The sequence below is a fragment of the Heteronotia binoei genome, chromosome 1, assembly GCF_032191835.1.
Source record: "Heteronotia binoei isolate CCM8104 ecotype False Entrance Well chromosome 1, APGP_CSIRO_Hbin_v1, whole genome shotgun sequence".
NCBI lineage: Eukaryota > Metazoa > Chordata > Lepidosauria > Squamata > Gekkonidae > Heteronotia > Heteronotia binoei.
In genome coordinates this window covers 147,445,961-147,469,856 of record NC_083223.1, presented here as the reverse complement: position 1 = coordinate 147,469,856, position 23,896 = coordinate 147,445,961, and the positions used below count along the sequence as shown (strand labels likewise).

Below are 23,896 nucleotides of genomic sequence, written 5' to 3'. Positions count from 1 at the left end.
TGCCAAGTACAGAACCAAAGCACATCAGGATTAGACAAGAGATGGAGTACCACTTACAATGCTTTCTAATTTTTTTCTTATGAGTTTAATATTTTGGATGTTGATCATTTTGTAGCTAGAGTTGTAAACATGCCTAGAGAATAATATTCTATATCTTTAATACAGGCTTAATGTGTGGAAATGAGCAGTTAAAGCTTTTCATGTCACAGAGTTAAATAACAACCTCATAAATAATATTAAAAGTTTTATTCAAAGTATAAGCTTTTGTGTGCACATACACTTCTTCAGATACTGAAGAACTTCGTTCTGCTACTTCAGACCAACATGACTATCATCTGAGCCCTTTCGCCAGTCAGTAACTTGTGCAGATAAAGAGCTTACCATATTGTTTAATGATTCTACGTTTCTAGATAATTACAAAGAAAATGAAATCAAGATGGCATCTAGTTGGAATTTTCCTTTTTTTTTATTATAGTGCTGTTACACCAGAAGAGGGAAAGTATTTCTAGGACAAGGTACCACTTGTTGTAATATTAGAAATCTGCTGCGCATGTTGATCAGTCTAGCCTCAGGGTCTGCTGGCTGGATCAGCAGCAAAAGCATAAGAATCAGTCTAAACTCTGGGTGGCTTGTGGGTATCAGAAAAGAAAACCCATCTATATATAATAACTAAGCATTTGAAAGGGAACTAAGCTGCCTATGGTTGCAATCTGAAGCATGTTTACTAGGAAGTAAACATCATCAAACTGAGGGGAAATTACTTCTAAGTAACCATGTACAGGATCAAGCTGTAATGAATTAATAAAGAAAACTTATAAATTAAACAAGAAGTTTAACTAAATATTTATCAAGCCCAGAGAATATAATTTTTAAATTGCTTTGACAAAAAAGCAATTTCTGGACATATAAAACTATGATTGTGTATTTATGATTTCATTATTATTATGTACATAACTAAAAATTCAACTGATGGAAAATATTCAGACTCTCCTCTTATTTGTGTTACAGTTCTTTGTGTTTTGACAATTTGATATTGTATTAATTGGTTTTTGTACAAATGGATTGCTGCTTCTTGAAACAAAGCATGCCTATCAGGGACAACAAAATTTAGTAGAAAGACTGTTTTCACGGAGCATTTTAAACAACTTATATAATAGTTGTATTTGTTGGTAACATGCAAATGATCTGATCTTCAAACCGCAAAGAAAACAGGTTCCTACTTAAAAACATTTTATATATATCCTTGAAGTGTATATAACTCATTTAATGCATATTTTAATCAAAACTGTTATGCTGCTAAGCTCAGCAATACATAAATTCTAATAATAAAGGTATGAATTTTATTGATGTCCAGATGGGAGCACTGTCAAGAAACAGTAAGACTATGACAAAATAGCTGCATATTCTCTTTTAATCATGTAAATAATTTCTACAGGCAGATGCAGCTTTGTACAGAAGATACCTGTACAGATTATCAATATGAAGTGACATGTCGGATGGTTGATATAAAAATATTTGAAAATATTCACAGTATAAATGTTTGCAATACTGTACAGATGTTAGAACTTGACATTCAAGGTAAAGATGCCTTGAACTTGCATTTATTGGGGTATTAATAATGTAGACCCCTATTAATGTTAACATTAATTCTATGGGATATCCGGTACTAAATATGCACTTCAGGCAAAATGGCAGGAATGTACGTATACTTGCTTTCAAAACCAGAAGTACTAATTATGATACTCTAAATGTATAAAATTCAACAGGTCATAATTTCACCTATAACGTCTGAATGTTTCCTAAAGTTCACACAACAAGACCAGTATTATTTTATGTTTGCTACAAAAAAGAACAACCCAGCAGGGGCAAAACAAAAAAAGGTGAAAGAGAGAGAGAATTTTTGATTTTGTAAACTTCATCTTTAGTCCTTAAAGTTGTGCCAGTTTACTACAATTATTGTGGGTTAAGAAAAACCTATTTTATCAGATGTTGCTTTGAAGGAATTTAAAAAATTATGAATTGGGGGACAAATAATTTCTTTCTCAAACTGGAAAACTTCAGACTGTTCCTTTTATTATTGCAGCTGAAAGACAAGGAAATTGCAAATCACACCTTGTTAAGGAAATAGAATTTCTGTTGAGAATCCTTGTACATTTTGAAATAATGAACCAATATGTGTATTGATTAGGAAATAGTTTCAAAAATTGTTGCATTGACCAATTACAAATGCAGCAGATTCTCTCTTGCTGTTAAACAGGAGAACCTTGTTAAGGGGTTTAATTTCTGCTGTTGGAATGTTCAAAGATATGGGGAATATATGTAGAACGTAGCTATAACGCTGTCGCTTTCCTTTTCAAACTTTCTTTAGAGACCAGAGACCAAAATCCAGTAGCTGAACTCAGCAAAACAATTGGAATACATCGTCGTAATAATAAGGAACCGAGAACAATATTTTTTACAAATGTTATAGTAAACAAACACCGGGAACAAAACATCCTTACTATTTTCATTAATGAGGAATTAAACCATTTTTGCCGTAATATGAAGTTCAGTTTCTGTTGCGATTGATTCGTGCACCGTGTAGGGACGAGAAGTTCATTGTTATTAGACAAGAAAACTAATAACCCGCCTGCAAACCATGCACCGGTACACTCGTACGGACGTGATCAGATCAGCCCCGGCGGAGTATGCACTGGTTTTCCTCACCAGTTGCACAAAAAGGTCGACCAGGCTTGGACTGTGACGCCGCTTTCCAGTGCAGAGAGGAGCCGCCTGCGTGCGAAGCCGCCCATTCCCAGGTAACGGCGTTAGTGTCACGCCTTGACGCGGCTCCGATGTGCATGGCTGCGAGCAGCAGGGAAGGGCGGCAACCAGCCTCCGCACCTTTCCCCAGGTGCCGAAAAAGAAGATATTGGATTGATACCCCGTCCTCCACTCCAAATCTCAAGAGTCTCAGAGCTGCTCCCAATCTCCTTTACCTTCCTCCTCCACAATAGACACCCTGTGAGGTGGGTGGAGCTGAGAGGACTCTCACAGCAGCCAGGACGAAATCGCGCAGGCACCAGTTTAGAGCGACCTTCCCGCCCCGCGTCCTGGGCTTGGTTGCCCCGGCTGACTGCGCTTGCAAGACGCTTTCCATGATCACACACCACGGAGCGTCCCAGGGCTGGACTGGAGGCTCATTCGCTCAATTCTTAGCCTGGCCGCGCCAACATTCCACTCTGCGGCTCCCCAACTGCTAGGCAGACAGCATTGGAGGGGGAGCGGGGGGGGGGTTGTGGGTCAGTTTATCAGTCGTGCCCCCTGGCGCAGAGTGCGAAAGTAGCAGTCCTGTGGTCTGAGCTCTCTGCTCATGGCCTGAGTTTTATTCCGGCAAAAGCTGGATTCAGGTAGCCGGCCCAAGGTTGACTCAGCCTTCCATCCTTCCGAGGTTGGTAAAATGAGTACCCAGCTTGCTGGGGGGGGGAGGAGTGTAAAAGACTGGGGAAGGCAATGGCAAAGCACCCTGTAGAAAGTCTGCCGTGAAAACAACGTCACCCCAGAGTGGGAAAGGACTGGTGCTTGCACAGGGGACCTTTCCTTTTCCTTATCAGTCATTCTCTTCTTCGACGGTATCGCCGGCGGGCTCTGAGAATGCACGCCTTTTCAAGTGCAACAGCTCGTTTCCATCCAGGCACGTGTCACACACACAGGTAGAAAACAAGGGACGCCCCTGATTTGGGATAGAAACTTCTTTGCGCAGAAAGTTGATGAGAGCTAAAAGAAGCCTTCTGGAGGGTGGCTATAGGCGCTGGTAAGCAGTCTGAGCGCAAGCGCCCCACTCTCTAGGGCTACATTCTTGGAGCGTAGTATGTATGCCGGACTCGGTCGTGAGATGGCTGGAATGTCTTTTGAGTACGTGTCGAGTGGTGTCGCCATTCTGAGGCAAAGAAGGGGCTCCCGACAAACGAGCACGGTCGCGTGTCATGTTGGAAAATACGAAGTTTGGGGTGTGGGGGAAGACCGCCTTTGGGCTCTGTATAGTATGTGTTGGGCTGCTATTGAACAAGCAGGTTTCTGTCTCCTGAGGTTAGAGACACGCGCTCTCTCCCTACAGCCTCTCTTTCTACACTTTCGTCAAGTGATAAGCTCACGGCTTTCCATGGCGTAGCACGAAGGTGTGGAGGGGAGAGCTGTGAAGAGCGGGAGGAGTCGGCTTCGAAGTGCTAAACTCCGCCTGTGGGCGTTTTTCTGACGGCCGAAGCCGCAACTTAGAAGCAGCACTGCAGTGTTATTGCACTCCCCCTCCCTCATATTGAGAAATATATTGCAACGGAGGCACCGAAGGAGGTGGCGACGGGTGGTGGCAGTTTTATGTGCGCGCTTTTCCACACCAAGGGAAGAGGAGCGAAGGCGAGGGGGAGCGGGAGAAGGAGAGCAACATTAAAAGCACTTCGAAAACGGCGTTGTCACTCATTGCTCTCTAAGTGGGTGGAGGCAGGAGAGGATACCTTTTCTGAGGGGGTTTCTGAGCTCCTCCATAGGCGAAGGTAACTGCTGGCGGGCCCGAAGAACAGACTAATAGCCCATCCCTCAGTCAGCCTGCCGTTTCCCTCCTCCCCACTGCCCTACTGTGACTTGCAAAGGTCCTGCTGCAAACTCCCGCGGAAAGGGCGGGTGGGAGGCTCTATGGCCAACCCCGAGAAAGCGCGCTTAGCCCGCCCCCAGGCTCCCCTAACTGCAACTGCAGCAGGAGGAGGAAAACCCGGCTCCAGCGCCAGCCGCTGGCGGCTCCGCTCCCTGGGCCAGAAGAGCGGCGGTGGCGGGGCGCCTTTCCCGGGAAGCGGTCGGGCTGCCTGCACCTCCTCCCGTGTCCTCGTAACTAGCTGCTGCCGCGCGGCGGGGACAGCCTCCTGTAACCTCGTCTCCAACGCGGCGGCGGCAGCTCCTCTCTGCGCTCCTCCCGTCTCCTCCTTTCCCTCCCCTTCTCCATCTTCCTTTTACTTCTTGCTGCCGCCTCCTCCTCCCTCCTCATCTTCCTTCAGCCTCCCAAGTCCCTGCGGGGAGGGGGAAGAAGGGGAGGAAGCTATCAGGGCATCAGGCAGAGATGTTGGAGCGGTGGCGGCAGCAGCAGCGGGAGGAGCAACTCCTTTGATCGTTTACTCCGGCGGCGGCAAGAGGCGACCGTTTCTCCCTCTGTCCCTCCAGGATTTCCTACTACCACCTTTGAGCTCTGAAGGCGCCACCGGTCAGCGTCGTCGTCATCGGGAGCAGCAGCAGTTGCAGCGAGCGGCTCCCGGCCCTCGGCTTTTGTGCCCGGCTTTTTCTGGCTTGTGGTCCTACAATCTGCTAGGACGGCCCCGGAGGCAGAGGCAGGAGCTGGGCTTCCAAACAGCAGCAAACAAGAGGCGGCTTCTTCACTTTCTCCTCTTTCCCGACTCCCCTCCTGTTAGGGCCAGACATGGAAGATGGATCTTCTTCGGGTAGCTGCTTTAGACGCTTTACCGAATGTTTTCTGAGCGCAAGTAGGTGGCTTAGCACTTTGTTCTCGTGCTGATTTGTCTTGGGGGGGAAAAGAGGAACGCTTAGGCCACGGTGGTTTGGCTGGCGTGTGCATGGAATGGAACACCGTTACATGCACAGGGATGTGTGCAGACTTGCATATTATTGTATTTACCTGTGTATGTAAGAAGAACAGTGTTCACTGGAACCAGCTTCCTTTAGCAAAAGTTATAAGACTCTCCTGCCTTGGGGACTTTCAGCTCCATGCTTGATAGGCAGCATGTGGGGTGCTTTAGGCACAAGTTGTTCTGCCAGAGTTTGAAGTTGAACCTATGAAATCGCTCTGCATAAAAGGCATAGCTGTAGGTCTAAAACTTTTATGGCAAGTCTCAAAGAGTATTTTGCATAGAATCCAACTGCTGGACAAGATGGAACTTTGATTCTGTGCAAAACTTTGGGGGCAAACCAGTTTGGCCATCTATGTTTTGGCAAGGGACAAAATCTTGTTCATTATCTCCACCCCCTTTCCTAGGCCTTACCTAAAGCAATAAAATAGATTTAAGACTATTTTCTTGTGGGGGAAAATTATGTAGAAGAGTGACAGTATTGAGAAATACTTACCTCCTCAATGCTGTAAGCATCTCTTTCCCACCTTAATAATCCTGTTGCATAGAATTAAGCATATTGGTGAATGGGGTGGTACTTGAAAAACATGGAACTTTTAAGTGCAAAATGTGACCAAAGTTTTCACTATGACCAAAGTTACTATTTTTTAACAAACAGCTCTGCCAGGCTAAATGGCTACAGGTTTCAGTTGTTAACAAATCCAAAAAGAATGCTTATATAGTACAGTCTAATAAACAAATGAAAAAGGAATTATATGTTAATTTAATAATGCAATGACTGTAGGGAACAATTTATTTCAGAAAAATGGCAGGCAGTGGCTAAAAGGCAGAATAATTCACTTAACGCTGTCTGTATACAATTAGTAAGATGCTGCGTATTTCCTCTCACTGTCTTCACTAAAGAAAGACCTGGAATGTTATAGTCACTTTAGATTGGTCTAAGGCATATGAATGGTTTTATGAATGATCTTTGTATTGTGGAGAAGTTGGCCAATCATATGCATCATTAGGGCCATCACTGGTTATTTTCTCAGTAGTTCTTGTGTATGCAGTGAATAAGTGATATGATAGATGGGGTTTTCACATTTTTTATGTTACATAACTTCAGCATTTTTATAGCATCCCCATCTCAACATTTGTTTCTTTGTAGTTCAGCATTGTGTGCACAAACACAGTGGAGATAACGCAGATAATACTTTTTTCCCCCCCAAGGACTGGGATGGTTCGCCCAGACTAGCTCAGTCTTCTCAGATATTGGAAGCTAAGCAGTGTTTGTCCTAGTCTATTCAAATGGGAGATCACCAAAGAATACCAGAGTTTCTACACAGAGGCAGGCAATGGCAAACCACTTCTGATTGTCTTTTGCATCGAAAGCCCTACAAGGTTGCCATAACTCCATTGCTTCTTAATGGTTTAAAAAAGTGTCCATGAGGAGAAAAATATCTGTAGATGTCATACAACAACTTTGGAAGAAAGCACACAGTTGTGTATGTTGTATAGCAGACATTAACTGTGATGTGTGCATGTGTGAGGGGAAAAAAGTATGCAGTTCTGAGGAGAAAAAACACATGATGTGAAATGCAGCCAAATAAACAGTTGGAAAAGATTCAATATTCATTTGTCTTTTTCACTGACCATGGCTTGGCATTGCTTGTGGAAATAGTGGCAAAAATGCCACAATAAAACTTGACACACTTCCCCAACATAGAAATGTATAAATGTTAAAGTAGCACTTTGAAACAAACTGAATATGATCGCCTGAGGGGAGGGATAGTGGAGGGAGATTCAAAGCACTATATAAGTGGGTGAGGAGAAACTCTTTCCTAACTCAAAATTTCCTCTCCAGAACTTTGTTTTTCCTTTTCCTGCATTTGGGATTCTGTAACTAGAAACAAATCCTTGCATAGAGAATGTCTTTAATAAGACAGTTATGGAGGAGAGGGGTAGATGGGGAAATGTAAAGCGATTCCCCCCAACCCCCATCATGTTTCTTAGAGATTCTTGCCACACCATAACTAGTAGTAGCCTTACTCTTTGTCTTGTGTGTCAAGTGTTTTGGCTCACATTTGAATTCAAGAACCTGTATGATCTCAGGTTGCGGACTGCTCCTGTCACTGCATTTAAAAACAAGAGCATAAGAAGACTCCTGTTGCATCAGACCAGTGGTCATCTAGTTCAGCATCCTGTCTCACACAGTGGCCATCCAGTTCCTCTGGATGGCCAACAACAGGGCATAGAGGTCAAGGCCTTCCCCTGATGTAGCCTCCTGACTCTAGCATTCAGAGGATTAGTGTCTCTGAATGTGGAGGTTTCCCTCAGTCACCATGGTTCCATAAATCTGTCCAGTCCCCTTTTAAAGTTGTTAATTCTTGTGGCCATCACTATGTCCTCTGGCAGCAGATTTCACATTTTAATCACTCTCTTTGTAAAGTAGCATTTCGTTTAATATTTCCTGAACCTGCTGCCTACAGCTTCATTTGATTCCCTTGACTTGTAGTATTTTGGAAGAGAGAAAAATTTGTCAGCTCTTTCCACCTGATGCATAATTTTGTAACCCTCTGTCCTCCCCCCCTTACCTATTTTCTAACTGAAAAGTCCCAAACTCTTCAGCCTTTTGTCATATGGAAGGTGTTCCAGTCCCTTAATAATCTTGGTTGCCCTCTGTATTTTTTCCAGCTCTGTGATGCTCTTTTAGAGATACAGTGACCAGAACTGTAGACAGTATTCTGAATGAGGTTGCACCATAGATCTATACAGGGGCATTACTATTTTATCACTTTCCTAATAATCCCTAACATAGAGTTTGCCTTTTTTTTATCACTGCAGCATACTGGGTTGACATTTAATTGAGCTATCCAATACAGCCCCAAGATCTTTCCCCCCTCAGTCTCAGCAAGTTCAAACCCATTAGCTTATCCTTGAAGTTGGGATTTTTTGACCCAGTGCATCACCGTACACTTACTAACATTGAACTTCATTTACCATGTTGTTGCCTACTCACGCAGTCTGTGGAGGTTCTCTTGGAGCTCTTCACAGTTAGCCTTTGTTTTCACCATCCTGGATAATTTGGTGTCATCTGCAAACTTGGCTACTACACTACTTATCCCTAGTTCCAGATCATTTATGAATAAATTAAACAGTACTGGCTCCAATACTGATGCTCATGGGACCCCACTACTTGACTTCCCTTCATTGTGAGAACTGTCCATAGATTCCTACTCTTTGTTTCCTGCCATTTAACCAGTTTTTAATCCATAAGAGAACTTGTCCTTTTACCCCATGACTGCTAAGATTACTCAGGAGTCTTTGGTGAGATACCATGTGAAAATCCTTTTGAAAGGCCAGGTATATAATGGCTGTTTTCAACTTGTCCACTTCTTGTCCTAGTGTTTGTTTTCTGTTATAATATATGCAGTATATCATAGAGTCATCCTTGTGGGGCTGTTTTTCCTGATATATAACTGTTTATGTTTAATTCGATATATGTGTAGCAATTGCATTCTTTGTGTCAGGGCCTTTTAGTTGTCTCTTCATGCAGATGTCAGCCAAAGCCCATTCACAGGCATTTTCAACTGTAGCTTGATCTTCATGAGGATGTTATTAATTGGTTCTTAAAGGACAACTGATTAAAACTTTGTAGTATCTCTAATGGAATTTAACTTCTGTGCACCATCTCTGAATGTATTATATAAATGGAACTGCTGCCTGAAAACGTCTTGATTTTCTATGGATAGCATTTTGACAAGGTTTAGCTATAGTCCTGTGCATCAGTTTTAGAGCAGCTGGTATAAGATGGCCAAGGAATGACAACTTGGCTTTGTCAACTCGCTTGCTATTTAATTGGCTCACATAAAGCATCTAATTTTCTGTTCCTCTTCCTGCAATTCTGTTCTCTTTCTTTGTAGCTGTTTTAAGATAAAGTTGGCTATATTCATAATAAAATCCAAAGATTTTAAATCATTTGAACATATTTTAATTGTCATATGTTCTTTTAGCTATTGTTAAAATGATTGGGGGCTAAGTGTAATGTTTAGCCACACTTTTGAAGCATTTTTGGATATCTTACACACTGCATTACTGTCAAGCCGTGATTAACTGAGAGGATGTTGAATCATACTTCTTATGTCAAAGTTTGTTTTAAAATATGCTTATTTAGGAAAAGATGGTATTTTTCTGGGCATTAGCAAATGTCGTTTAATTCTCACCATATGACTGAATGATGCTCCTGCTTTGAATAATGTTAACATTTGTAACAAGGAAGAGTTCCTGTGTTTTATTCACTATTTTTAATGTAGGGCATGTGCTGAAACTAATTGTCGTATTTGCCATGCTTGTTCCATGTTGCTTCAGTATATCGTGGTGCTCTAATCTCATTCTCCAGGAGTGCTAATCTTGCTGCTGTGCTACTGTCACGAGTGTGGGGCTTGTTAGAGCTGCAGTGGTCGGAGGCAGTTTAATACAGAGATGGATATCAAGCCCTGGTAAAAAACTGGGAAGAAATAACCTCCCCTCAGTTTCCTAATAATAGCTTTAAAATGTCTGGAAACTACATTTCTAAGTGAATAGTAGTGCTTGATAGATGGCACCCCTTTATGTATCCATCCATATACCACAACATCTCTATTTTATTTGATTAAGCTTTTTTCAGTATATAAATTTCTTTATAGTTCTTGGGTTGTTTTGTGCCTTAATGTCTTTAATACCCTGTGTGTTAGATAAATGAGGATTGAGGTTAAATAATTTGCCCATAGAGTTGCCAAAAACCAGGTGAAAAACGTCTCGTCCCTTTAATAGAAGTTTAATGTGTGCAAATGGAAGACAGATGCTTTGCATGGCATGGAGGTAAATAACATCCCATTAAACCTTGATTAAAGAGTCAGAACATTTTTCTCTAGGCTTCTGGGAATCCTTTTTGTCTAAGGTTCCCTACACAGTGAGAATGGGAATGAGAGACATTTTATTGTGTAGTGCTGGAAGATGTGTGCCTTAAAGATATATCTGTATGAAAATGGTCCACTTTTCAGCTGGAACTCAAATCCACCAAAACAGCAGCCTGAATGTAAGAAACATTTATGTCTCCTCTTCTTCCATGGCTACACAGTTTCTGGCTTAGGTTTTACATTAGAAGCCATCCTCAACTAGCCCTCCCTAATCTATATCACAGTAATAAGGAATCTGTGATTAAGCAGTGAGGTTTTATTGCAGGGTTTTAAGGAACACTGAGATCTGGATGGAGTGAAAACCAGAATTAAATTTAGTATGGCAAATACCAATACTCCATATGCAATACAAAGTCCCTGCTGAAGAGTGAAGTACTTCAAGCATCAACATTCCTAAGCATTTTACTCCAGTCAGAAGGGGAAGCAAAAAGCCATAAAGAGGAATGTACAAGGCAAGAAAAAAAGAGCCCCGTGGTGCAGCGTGGTAACGCTGCAGTACTGCAGTCGGAGCCCTCTGCTCACGACCTGAGTTTGATCCCAGCGGAAGCTGGTTCAGGTAGCCGGCTCCAGGTTGACTCGGCCTTCTATCCTTCTGAGGCCGGTAAAATGAGTACCCAACTTGCTGGGGGGAAAGTGTAGATGACTGGGGAAATCACCCCATAAAAAGTCTGCCGTGAAAACATGAAAGCAATGTCACCCCAGAGTTGGAAACAACTGGTGCTTGCACAGGGGACTACCTTTACCTTTTTTACAAGGCAAGAGAGAGATCATAGCAGTGGTAGCTGGTGATTCTTGGAGAGAGCTATTTGTAGTTACCATTAACCATAAGTGCCAAATGACTGCTATTCAATGACTGTGTGCCCTATGTGTATAATGTAATGTATATTAATATTAAATTCATAACTGTAGTCTTTTAATTATTGGAGCAGGCATGTGAGGTTATCTCTCCTTACTACTGTTGAACCTTGGCCTAGTGTATCTGAAATGAAGAGAATGATTGGATGATGAGGAGAGACAGGGTGGCCTGGTGTAATTCCCAGTGAGGTACAAGAAGGGAGATTTGCAGGTGGGAAGAAGGTACGTTTGGGGGCAAATGTATCCTGTGCAAAGGGGTGGGATTTGGTGGGCAGATCAAAGTCCAGTTGAAGCTGCTGGATAGTTTCATATAGCAAACCCATTATAACTATCCCTGTAGCCATTTGTTGTCTGTAGGATAGGTCCAGAGAACTAGAAGCAGAAGAAAAGTAGCTTTGGGTTTAGTTTCATTTCTACCGTGAGTGAAAGATTTCGTCATGTGGAAGAGCACCTTTTTTCTACTCCTTTACAAGAAGAAAAGTTTACTAACTATCAGTAATAGTTGTGAATAGGGTAGTTCACCTGAAAACAATTTGGTGTTTTTAGGATTACGGAAAGGGCATAAATAGTGGAATGCCAGGATAGCTGGATCTCCCAATACCATTTTGATATTTGGATTTATTTATTTATTGTGGAGAGGGGAATTCCAGAATTTTTCAGATTCATTATTCCCTGTGGGTGATTCTTTTCTTGGGGCTGGAATAGGTGTTGTACAACTAAATGTCACCAACATTGCAGGGAGCCTAGTCTTGCCTGTCCACTAAAAGATATTCTTAGTTTCAAATGGAGTGGATTTCAGGGTCCAATTCTGTGCCCCTCCCCTCAGTCCCCAAGCCATTCTACTTATTTCCATTGTTTCCAATGGGGAAATTTTTTTTAAAAACCCAATAGCCAAACACACAACAACCAACCACTGGCCAGTGTGTCAAGCCAGACATTACCATTTTGAACTAGAATCCCAGAAGAATCAACTGAAGAAGGGATGCTGTTGCAAGACCAATGGAAACAATGTCAAATTAGTATGAATTAAATTATGAATATAGCTGAAGATGGCTGGAGCAGAGAGAGAGAGATAGAAGGTAGGTTGGTGGGACAGAGAGAAGGGAGCAGTGAAAGGTAAGGATGCTGCAGTTGCCAGGATGAGGGAAAGAGAAAATTAAGTTGGGAGGAGGATGCAGAAGAAAATGAGGTTGGGCCAGACTACCGGCACCACACAAATAGACTCCATACCCTGGCAGCTGTTGTGCCAGTGGGCCATAGTTTTCCTGGGTGGAGGAAGGAAAGGAGAGAAAGCTGAAAAGGGGGGCAGATAAAGATAATAATAATAATAAATTTATTTTTATATCCCACCCTCCCCCGCTAAAGGCAGGCTCAGGGCGGCTAACACGACATGGTATGCACCATGATTACGGTAAAATACAATCATTACTATAAAACAATTAAACAATTAAAATAGATAAAATTACATTCATAAATTAAGTTAAAATTAGATAGAGTTAAACCATTATAAAGTTATAGATTTCGGTGCTACAGTTCAGACTATGTATAGGATGGCTAGATGTCATTTCCCGGGTTTCATCTTAACGCGAGCTGAAAGAGGGCAGTTTTGCAAGCCCTGCGAAACTGATTTAGGTCTCGCAGGGCTCGCACCTCTTCTGGTAGTTGATTCCACCATTGGGGAGCCATTGTTGAGAAGGCTTGCTCCCTCGTTTTCAATCTAACCTCCCTTGGTCCAGGGACTTTAAAAAGATTTTGAGAACTAGATCTCAGTGCTCTCTGAGGAACATATGGGGAGAGGCGGTCCCTAAGGTAAGCAGGTCCTCGGCCATATAGGGCTTTAAAGGTAATAACCAGCACCTTATAGCGAACTCGGTACACAATCGGCAGCCAGTGCAGGTCCCGCAGCCTGGGGTGCACATGTTCCCACCGAGGTAGTCCCACTAACAGCCTGGCCGCCGCATTCTGCACTAGCTGCAGTTTCCGCGTTCGGTATAAGGGCAGCCCCATGTAGAGGGCATTACAGTAGTCTAGCCTCGAGGTGACTGTTGCATGGATCACAGTTGCCAGGTCTCTACGTTCCAGGAAGGGGGCCAGCTGCCTCGCCCTCCTAAGATGGAAGAAGGTGGATTTAGCAGTGGCAGCTATCTGAGCCTCCATTGTCAAGGAAGGCTCCAGTAGCACTCCCAAACTCTTGACCCTGCGCACTGGTATCAGTGACTCACCGTCAAAGGTTGGTAGGGAGATCTCCCCTCCTGGCCCGCCGCGACCTACGCAAAGGACCTCAGTCTTTGCTGGATTCAGCTTCAGCCCACTCAGCCTGAGCCAATCCGCCACGGCTTGCAGCGCCTGGTCCAGATTTATAGGGACATCGTCAGTCCGGCCGTCCATCAATAGATAAAGCTGGGTGTCATCAGCATACTGGTGGCAGCCCAGCCCATACCTCTGGGCAATCTGGGTAAGGGGGCGCATGTAGATGTTAAATAACATCGGGGAGAGAACTGCCCCCTGAGGCACCCCACAATTAAGTGGGTGTCTCTGGGACAGCTCTCCTCCAATCGCCACCCTTTGTCCCCGATCTTCAAGGAAGGAGGAGAGCCGCTGTAAGGCTAGCCCCCGAATTCCTGCATCGGCGAGGCGGTGGGTCAGCAGCCGGTGGTCGACCATATTGAACGCAGCCGACAGGTCTAACAACAGCAATACTGCCGAGCCGCCTTGATCCAGATGTCGCCGGAGGTCATCCATGAGAGCGACCAGAACTGTCTCTGTCCCATGGCCCAGGCGGAAGCCGGACTGGCACGGATCTAAGGTGGAAGCATCATCCAGAAAATCCTGTAACTGCAACGCCACAGCCCTCTCTATAATTTTGCCCCAAAAGGGCAAATTTGAGACCGGCTGGTAATGAGCCAATTCGGCCGGGTCTGATGTAGCCTTTTTCAGGAGAGGGTGGACCACTGCCTCTTTCAGGGGTGTTGGAAAGAAACCCTCTGAAAGAGATCTATTTATGATGTCCCATATAGGACATCTTAGCACCTCCTGGCAAGCCTTAATTAGCCAGGAGGGGCATGGGTCCAGATCACAAGTCGTTGGGCGTGCTGTGACAAGGATTCTGTAGACTTCCTCCAAGGTGAGTGGGTCAAAGCAGTCCAAGATCAAACTAGAAGACACGCATTGGGCTTCGAGTTCACTTACTGTGTCTAAATTGGCAGGGCAGTCGTGGCGGAGCGACTGGATCTTGTCTGCAAAAAATTTCGCGAAAGCCTCACAGCCTATCTCCAATTCCTTAGCTTTTGGATTGCCCTGTAGCAGTGTAGTAAAATGCCGAATTATCCTAAACAATTCTGCCGGGCGCGAATTTGCAGATGCAATCTTGGCCGCAAAGTATGTTTTCTTTGCGGCCTTGACTGCCATCTCATAGGACTTCATAAACTTCCTATAAGATGTTCTAGCCACTTCGTCACGGGTACGCCGCCATTGCCTCTTTAGCTGTCTGAGACCTTGTTTCAGCTGGCGTAACTCTGGGGTATACCACGGGGCCGGCCTAGTCCGAGGTCGTAGAGAGCGTCGAGGTGCGATCTCATCAATGGCCCTAGAGAGCCGGGTATTCCAGGTCTCAACCAGGCCATTGAGAGAGTCGCCAGAGGGCCAGGAATCCCGCAGAGCCATTTGGAACCATTCCAGGTCCATCTGGCTCCGCAGGCGAGCCATAATACGCTCGTCGCCTAAACAGGTTTGGAGTGGCATATCTACACGAGCCCTGAGGGTGAAGTGGTCTGACCATGGCACTGCTTCAGCGGTTATATCGTCCACTGTAACCCCGGCCGCAAAGGTCAGGTCTAACGTGTGCCCAGCCTGGTGAGTGGGGGTTGTAACAAACTGAGAGAGTCCTAGCGTCGCCATGGAAGACACTAGGTCCGTCGCCTGACTGGAGGCCGGGTCATCAGCATGGACGTTGAAGTCACCCAGGATTACCAACCTTGGGTGCTCCAGCGCCCAGCCTGTTGCTGCCTCGAGCAGGGACGGTAAGGCGCTAACTGGTGCGTTAGGCGTATGGTACACCAGCCAGATCGCCAACCCCTCTCCAGCCTCCCACGCCAGACCGGCACATTCAATACCCTCGATCCTTTGGGCCGGGAGCGCCCTAAAGGAGTAAACCTCTCGTATAAATAGTGCCACTCCTCCCCACCTGCCCCCTAGTCCGTGATTGGTGGAAGACTGAATAACCTAGGGGAGCTGTTTGTGAGAGGGCTACTGTATCACCCTCTCGGATCCAGGTTTCAGTCACACAAGCCAGATCCGTGTCCTGTTCGAGTAAGAAGGACTGAAGTCTTGTTATTAATGAACCTGGCACTGCATAGCACCAATGACGGAGGCGAGTTATTCAACCTGGCCCTGCTACCTGTCACCCTTGGGATGGGACACAGATTGGAGGAAGATCGAGCACTATCTTGTCTCAGTCTTCCTCCCTTACTCCATCTGTTCCCACCGCCATACCTCCCCCTCCCCAGGAGCAGTGGAATCCCTGGACGAGTCATTCCCCGCTGGTGGCAGCCGCTGTCTTAGCCACCCTCAAAGCACTACTGTCACTACTACCCCCCAAACCACTCCGCCCTACTAGGTACCAATGTTCAGATTAACCGAAATAATACCACAACCCTCAATTTCCTATGTATATTAATTGGTAAAAATGCAAGTCAAATAGCATAATTAATTATAGTTATAATTATAATTAATTATAATTAAAGATAGGTTGGTTGGTGGGTACAAAGGAGAGGGGAAGTGGAAAAACGGAAGAGTCTGTGAGGGCTTTCAGGGAAGGGGAAGAGGATATAGTGGGGGTGGGTAAAGTGAGATCCTCCTCCAGCAAATCCTTGTGAAGCTCCTACTTGTAAACATTAAATTAGTGTTAGTGCATGGGTCTCTATATGTGTGTTACAGTTTAGTGTTAGGAAAAAGATGAAGATTAGGTAGAATACAAATGGAGACCAGTGATACTTGAAGTGGGATTTGTCCCCCTGCAGCAGTGGTGTTTCCAGGACCCCCTTAGCCTTCCCCCCAACACCAGCGGCCATGCTGCCGGGACCACAGCGGCACCTGGCCATCCCTTCACTAGCATCAAGATTGCTGGGTCTGCAGTGGATCCTGCCCCCAACAATGATGCTGATGGGACTGATTCTGGGCCTTCCCTACGAACTAAGTTGTCGTGCCCCGCCTCCCGTGACAGTTGCCCAGTCTACCTTGTCTGCACCCCACCTGGCAGCCTGGGGCCTCAGACTGGGTGGAGGGCCGGGTTAATGTCACCCTGATGGCTACTCCATCCCGCTGAATATTGAGCAGCTCACCCTCTTTCTGCATCTAGAGTTCTCTCCATCCCCCCTCCTCATCAACTCATGCAGCCTTTTATCCCTCCTATCCTCCCAGGTCCACCCTCCAGTCTCCTAGCCCTCCCCCCATCGGCTCCTTGGCTTGGCCCTGCCCCCTTTAAAGACCAGGATGCTCAGGTGGGGCCCAGAGTGCAGCTGCACCCTCCATGGTGCTTTGCTACACTGGGGCCTTTCCTTTGCAGCAGGCCCACAGGGCCTGCCACTGCTTGGGGATGATGTCATGCCCTATGGCAGAGCCGTCAGGCACCTACAGGGTTCAGCTTGGCCCTCCTCTGACTTCTGTGCCGCTTCCTCCGTGGCATGGGGGTATGATGGCGACTTTGACTGCCATGCCTCTTTTCCCTCCATCTGTGGGGGCAGTGAGCTTAAGGGCTGCTGCTTGGCTTGTGCCTGGGGCTCTGCTCGTTGGCTCATTGGAGCGGTCCCCAGGTTGCTGCTGGTGGCTTCAGACTGGGGGACGGGTCAGGGTGGCAATCCCTCTTCTGCTGCTCGCTTGAGACTGCCAGTAAATGTTGTGGCAGTTAGCTCAGCCGTGCCACGGCTCGCTGGGCTTGTCGGGGGTGTGTGTGTGGCTTCACTCGAGTCCCAGCTGGGACTGGTCAGGACACAGGAGTGATACTGCTGAGATCACCATGGGTCCTGGCCTCCCTCACAAACCAAGGGCAATGGTGACCACTGCTCAGATTGCTTTCGCTCTTGGTTATATAGTAATTTTCCTAGTGCTGATTAAATCTATATTTTGATACTGAAAAATAAGCCATGTTTCTGTGTAGTGCATTTTAAAAAAAACTTTCCTGAAATGTTCCTTTTGCTTTAGGTTGTTGTGCGACACATTAACATTTTTAACTTAAGACTAAAATTCCTGATAAAAACATCTTGAATTTTTTATTTTTTAAAATTATTGTATTCCCTCTGCTGGTTGGTGAATTGTAGACAACTCAGCACAGTCTCATTAGTCAAGTTGTGATATTAATGACATTAGAAACAATTAATTGTTTGAAAAACTATATATATATAAAATGGAAGAAGATTTCTAAATAGAAATAGGTGAAAAATATATTCAAACCTCATAAATGATTATTGCATTTTTATTTTTCAGTGATTTTAAAAATTAGCTAATTAAGAGCATTAACATCCTTTCATTTTATCCTAAAAATGGATGAAATGGCTGTTACAATAGATATAAAAGCAATCATTATATAAAATTACATCTAGTGAAAAGTAGCCCCTAATTTCTTTACCACCTTTACTGCTTAATTAAAACTGCTTAGTTAAGTCCATAAAAACTCAGTTTAATATTGGTATATACAAGATGGCTATAAAATAAAGGTCCTCTTAAACGAGACAGTTTTCAATATAGGGCAGATGACAGTAGGTATATAGCCTGGTGTACTTACCATAGGTGGCATTCTAGAGTTATTGCACAAATGTTGAGAAGGCTTCATCTCTTACAGTCCTTCGCTGACAGTCAAGACTCATGAAGTGGGTCCTCTGAACAAGTCTACATAAGATAAGGTGATTCCTGAGGTACTGTCCTGGATCCTTTGTGGCTTCAAATGTGAGAACTGAAACCTTGAACTGGACCTGGAAATTACTTAATGACCAGTGAAGATGGAATAAAATAGGGCTAATGTGCTCAGCCCTGACAGTAGTCTTTTAAAGCTTCATTCTGTGCTAATTGTAGTTTTGAATGTTCTTCAAAGGCCTATGTAGAGCATGTTGCAGTATTCCTGTCTGGATGTCACCAAACAGCCCATTGGACTTACCGTGATGGGTCCTTCTCAGAGGTGTGGGTTATTCCCATGATCCTCTAGGGAGGCAGGAACTTTTTTCTCCTTCCTTTTGGTATCTTGGAATAGCCCACCCCATTCAGTTTTGGGACTCTGAAAGCAGTGATTCAACTAATTCTGGTCTACACTGTAAAAACAACTCAGTAACAAGAACAGAGAACATTACAAGCACAACTGTATTAGAGCCTTGAAGAAGACATACAGAACTTGAACTATATAACAGGAACAGGGAAGAAGGTACAGCAAATAAGAAAGTTAGAGATAAGATGATGTAGGGAGTGGCGAGATGTCCTCTTGACCTCTGAGGAGAAGGATCTCTCATGGTAAGTCCAATGGCCGTTCTTCCTCAGAGGTGGAGGACATCTGTGTGGGACCTTTCAGAGCAGTCCCCCCCCCAGTTGGGTGGGTCATCATAATCTTCAGCTGTTGTTACAATATGTTGTAGTATCTTTTTTCCGAAGGTAGCATTGGCCAATGCCAAGGTATGGATCTTATTGTGTCTTACAAATGTAGAAATGGATGATCAAATGGCTGTCTCGCAGACCTCTTCTGCAGATGCTCAGTTTAGGAAGGTGGTGTTGGTTGCAGCACTGTGTAAGGAATAAACCGTAATGCCTCTAGGCACTGAAATATTCGAGGCCTTGTAGGCTTCCATGATACAAGACTTTAATGATGAACTGATGGATGTTTTAGACATTTTTTCCCCCGTCCTAGAAGGATGGAGATTAATAAACAAACATTCCGTTTTGCGTATGGGTTCTTACCTTACAATGTAAACCATTAATGCCCTTCTGATGTCTAGAGTGTGCCAAAGAACCTCCTTGGAGTGCTTGGGCTGAGGACAAAAGGTGGGTAAGCAAATCTCTTGTGTGGGATGAAAGACTGATGTGGCCTTTGGTAGAAAGGTGGGATCAGTTCTGAGGACAACCTTGTCCCTGTGGAAGATGCACAAGGCAGATTTGATAGACAAGGCTCCCAGTTCAGAAACTCCACGTGCTGATGTTACGGCAACCAGGAACAGAACCTTCATGCAAAGCCATTTTAGGCCTGCTTCTCTCAGTGGTTTGAAAGGCAGTTTGGTAACAGCTGAGAAAACTGTGTTGAGTCTCCATGTGGGAAAACAGTGCATCTGGGAAGGAGCTTTGGCAGCAGCCCCTGTGAGAAACACCTGGATAAAGGGTGTTTAGATATCTTGTATCCCCGATCAAAGGCAGAACTGTGGAGAGTGCTGCCGTTTGTCTACGAAGAGTGGAAGCCTTGAGACCCGACTGGAGACCGTCCTGAAGGAAAGCTAGGACAGAAGCCACTGAAGAAGAAAGAGGGTCTAGCTTCTTGTGTGCACACCTTCTAACAAAGGCTTTCCAGGTGACATCATAAATGCAAATTGTAGATTGTCTTTATGATACCAGAATTGTATCTTTTACTACTGCAGAGTAGCCTAGGTGTTGTAGGGATTCCTGTTGAATCTCCAGGTGGTCAGATAGAGCCAATCTGGATCGGGATGCCAAATTGGTCCCTGTCGTAGCATGTCTGGAGATGGTATCAGCATTACAGGAGGCCGTATGGACAGTTCTTGTGGCATCAAGAAACATGGTTGTTGAGGCCAGTGTAGAGCAACCAGAATGACTTCTGTTCTCAATTCCTTCACCTTCCTGATGGTCCTGGGAAGAGGAAAGGGGGGAAAGGAATACAGCAGGCCTTGCGGCCAGGGAGCTGTCAGGGCATCCATTTTCTCTGCTTCCGGATGGTAGTATCTTGAGAAGAAGCGAGGAAGCTGATGATTTACAGGAGATGCAAACAGGTCTATAACTGGAATATTCTCGGATGGAGCGACCACTCCCCCTCGCAGATGGTTTCTTTGCTTGAATGTCTGCTTGAATGTTGTTTTGTCCTTGAATATGCTCTGCCCGGATTGACAGAAGATTGCTCTCTGCCCATCTCAAGATCTTCGTGGCTTCCTTGTGTAGCTGGGAGAATCTGGATCCTTCATGCTTGTTCAGGTATGTCTTGGTGGAGATGTCGTCCGTCCGAATCAGCATGGGTTGATTGTGAAGCCTGGAGCTGAAGTAAGTGCTAGACGGATAGCTTTGAGTTCCAGCACATTGATTGGAAGGAGACGATCCTCTGATGACCAGTGGCCTTGGACTGAGATATCTTGAAGAATCGCACCCTATCCCTGTAGACTGGCATCTGTGAATAGTTCCAATGATGCTGGAAAAAGGAACATCTTGCTTTGCTGGAGGTTCCTCAGCTGAGTCCACCATAGAAGACTGTGCTTTACTGCAGATGGCATTTGAAGAGATAAGTCCCTTTCTCCCTCAGAGGTTGTCGGACATCTCTGTGGGTTATTCCTACTATTCCTTCAGGAAGGCAGGAACACTTTTTTCACCTTCCTGTTGGCGCCTTCGGAATAACCCCGCCCTCAGTTTTGTTCCTGCCTCTACAGGGAGCAGCAGAACAAGGCTAGGCTCAGCCTTTTTTCTCTGTTTCTTCTTCTCATTTTCCCTTCCATATCTTTTCTTCTCCATATCTAATTTATCCCTCCCTTCCTTCTGCCTTTTGCTGGCCAAAGACAACTGAGGGAACTTGTTTGGGTCGTTTAGAATGGCCTGTAGTAGGGACGGTTTCCTATCGGACGAGGAGGGAGAGTCGCGCGCCGCGCTTCTAGCAGCGCCGACTCACGTCGAAGGAGCTGACCTGCCTTCGCGGCTTGTTCGTGCCCTTCCCGACGCGGCCGCAGACGAGTCAGCAGCCAGCGCCAAGAAACGGCGCGTAATGGAGGCCCTGGCTATGTTCCTCGGGGTGGCAGCAAACAGCGGCAGCCATTTTGGAAGTGCGGAGCGTAGCTCTCAGACCTTCCAACCCCCAAGCGCAGGCACTCCGGAGGCTTGGAACTACCTGCAACCGCAAATCGAAGGCTTCCAGGACGGGGGTAATGTACAAATGGGCTACCCTCTGAACCCAGAGGCTATGCTTTTTATTAGAAGAGCTATGCAGGAGGAAATGGGCTCCTTTTGCGCCCGTATGGGGCTTCTCCCTCAAGGACCAACCTTTCCTTCAGATCCTCCCCGCTCTTTCTCCTGGCCCACCAAGGCTGTGCGAAAGGCCCCAGTGCAGTCTTCCCAGTCCTTATCCTTTGAGCCTGAGTCTATAGCATCTGGCTCTGACCAGGAAGACAGGGAAGAGGGGGGATGTTTCTCTGAGGAGGAACAGGAGGAGGTTAAAATTCCTGAGCAGGCTAGTCGTTTCTTCCATCAGGAAGATTACCAGTTTCTCCTAGCCAAAACGCTTTCAGCATTAGAAATTGAGGAGGGGCCTATTGATGAGGAAGCCAAGGTAGCTAAATCAAAGAAGTTTAAGTCAAGAACCAGCGGAAATTCTGAGTTCTTGCCCAGGGGGGAAACTTCTGAACAAGTCTTCCCTTTTCCAGAATACTTTGAAAAGCAGGTTAGAGCAGAATGGGAAAAGCCAGCTTCCCTTAAGCAGTTTCCTCACTTAGTAAAGAAGTTATATGCTCTGCCTGCCTATACCAATGAGTTGTTACAAGCTCCAACTGTGGACGGCCCAGTAGCAGCTCTACAATCCTCGGGACTGGTTTCAGAGGACGGCCAGGGTTCTCTTAGAGATCCCCTGGACAAAAAAGCTGAGGCGACCTTGAAAAGATTGTACGAATCTGTGGCCATGATAGTCAAGGCGTCCTCTGCGGCCTCCCTGGTCTCCAGGGCGTCCATTGTTTGGGTACGTAAGTTACTCCAGATGTTACCAGAGGACAACAGACGTATGTTAGAGGGCGCCTCACGCATCCTTAAGGCAGCGTCATTCACAGCTGACGCAACCTTAGATATACTGACATTTGCCTCCAAGACAATGGCTTCCACTACTGTGGCTAGACGCCTTCTGTGGCTTAGGGCTTGGCAAGCTGACTTTCTAAGTCTACAGTGGCAGCTTACCCTTTTCAGGGGGATCGTCTCTTCGGGGACGCTTTGGACAAGATCCTAGTAGAGACTAGGGATAAAAAGAAGGCCATGCCCAAATCCATTCGGAGGAATGAAAAGAGGGGCCCCCGTCCTTTCGGACCCAACATTCCTTGGCCAGATATTGCTCTGAATCAAAAAAGTTTAATTGGGAAACGCCAAAGAATTCCTTCAAAAGAGGTTCATTCGGCTCCAAATTCAATCGTAATAACTTCTCCAAAATGGACAAGCCTGACAGAGAGGCCAAGTCCAAGCAGGCATGACTACAATCACTTACCGGTGGGAGCTCGACTACTCCACTTTGCAGAAGCCTGGGAGGCCTCTCAGGCAGACCAATGGTCTTTAGAAATTGTACAAGAGGGGTATTCAGTAGAGTTCCACCGCATTCCACCAGACAGATTTGTCAGATCACCTACCCCCAAGCAGGAGCACAAGCTTCTCATCACCACAAAAGCAATACAGCATCTTATCGACATTCGAGCAGTCGAACCAGTCCCAGGGTTGGAGAGGGGGAAAGGCGTGTATTCCATCCTTTTCACCATACCCAAGAAGAATGGCGACTGGAGGGCCATCTTGGATCTCAAGTTTCTAAATTGCTACGTCAAAGTACGTCACTTCAGAATGGAAACTTTGAGATTCATTATGGACTCTCTTGACAGGGGAGTACCTCACTTCCATAGACCTGACCGAAGCTTACCTTCACATACCTATCCACCCTTCTCATCGTCGATTTCTAAGGTTCGTGGTACTGAATCAACACTACCAATACAGGGCCTTACCTTTTGGCCTGTCAACAGCGCCCAGAGTTTTTTCCAAGATGTTAATACATCCGATAGCCCAGCTGAGAAAGCAGGGAATACACATTCACCCCTATCTGGACGACCTCTTGGTCAGATCCAACAACAAAGAGAAATCTCTTCGGGGTACAACTCTGGCCATTCAGTGTCTTCAGTCACACGGATTCCTGGTGAACACAGAAAAGAGTTCACTTCAGCCGAGCCAGAGGTTGGAACATCTAGGTGCAATGATCGACTCCACCTGCAATTCGCTATTTCTACCTCTGTCCAAGGCCAGGGCCATCAAGGATTTGGCTACCAGGGTCATCCAGAGCAAATCATCACCACTGATGTTGCTTGCCAAACTAATGGGACTTTTGATATTGACCATAGACATGGTTCAATGGGCCAGATTCCATTCCAGACCTCTTCAATTGTTCCTACGACCATTTCAACTTCAGATAATGGAGAGAAAGGTCATAAATCTGATAATTCCGTTAACAGTCAAGAGGAGTTTGCAATGGTGGACGGACTTCTCATCTTCGCCAGGGCAAATTGTTCCATCCTCCCTCAT

The 23,896-nt window shown here is 45.5% G+C and overlaps 1 protein-coding gene across 5 annotated transcripts in view; it reads left to right on the top strand.

Moving 5' to 3' along the window:
• PDE10A (phosphodiesterase 10A) overlaps positions 1-23,896 on the top strand; it is a 546,650-nt gene that overhangs the window by 224,156 nt on the left and 298,598 nt on the right. Inside the window, exon 1 of one of the 5 annotated variants that reach the window (XM_060242090.1) lies at positions 5,339-5,504. The exons of the other annotated variants lie outside the window; for them this stretch is intronic. Within the exon in view, the coding sequence (XP_060098073.1) occupies positions 5,441-5,504 (64 nt within the window). The 5' untranslated portion in view covers positions 5,339-5,440. Of the gene's footprint in view, positions 1-5,338; positions 5,505-23,896 lie in introns of those variants that run through there. 5 annotated transcript variants of the gene reach the window in all.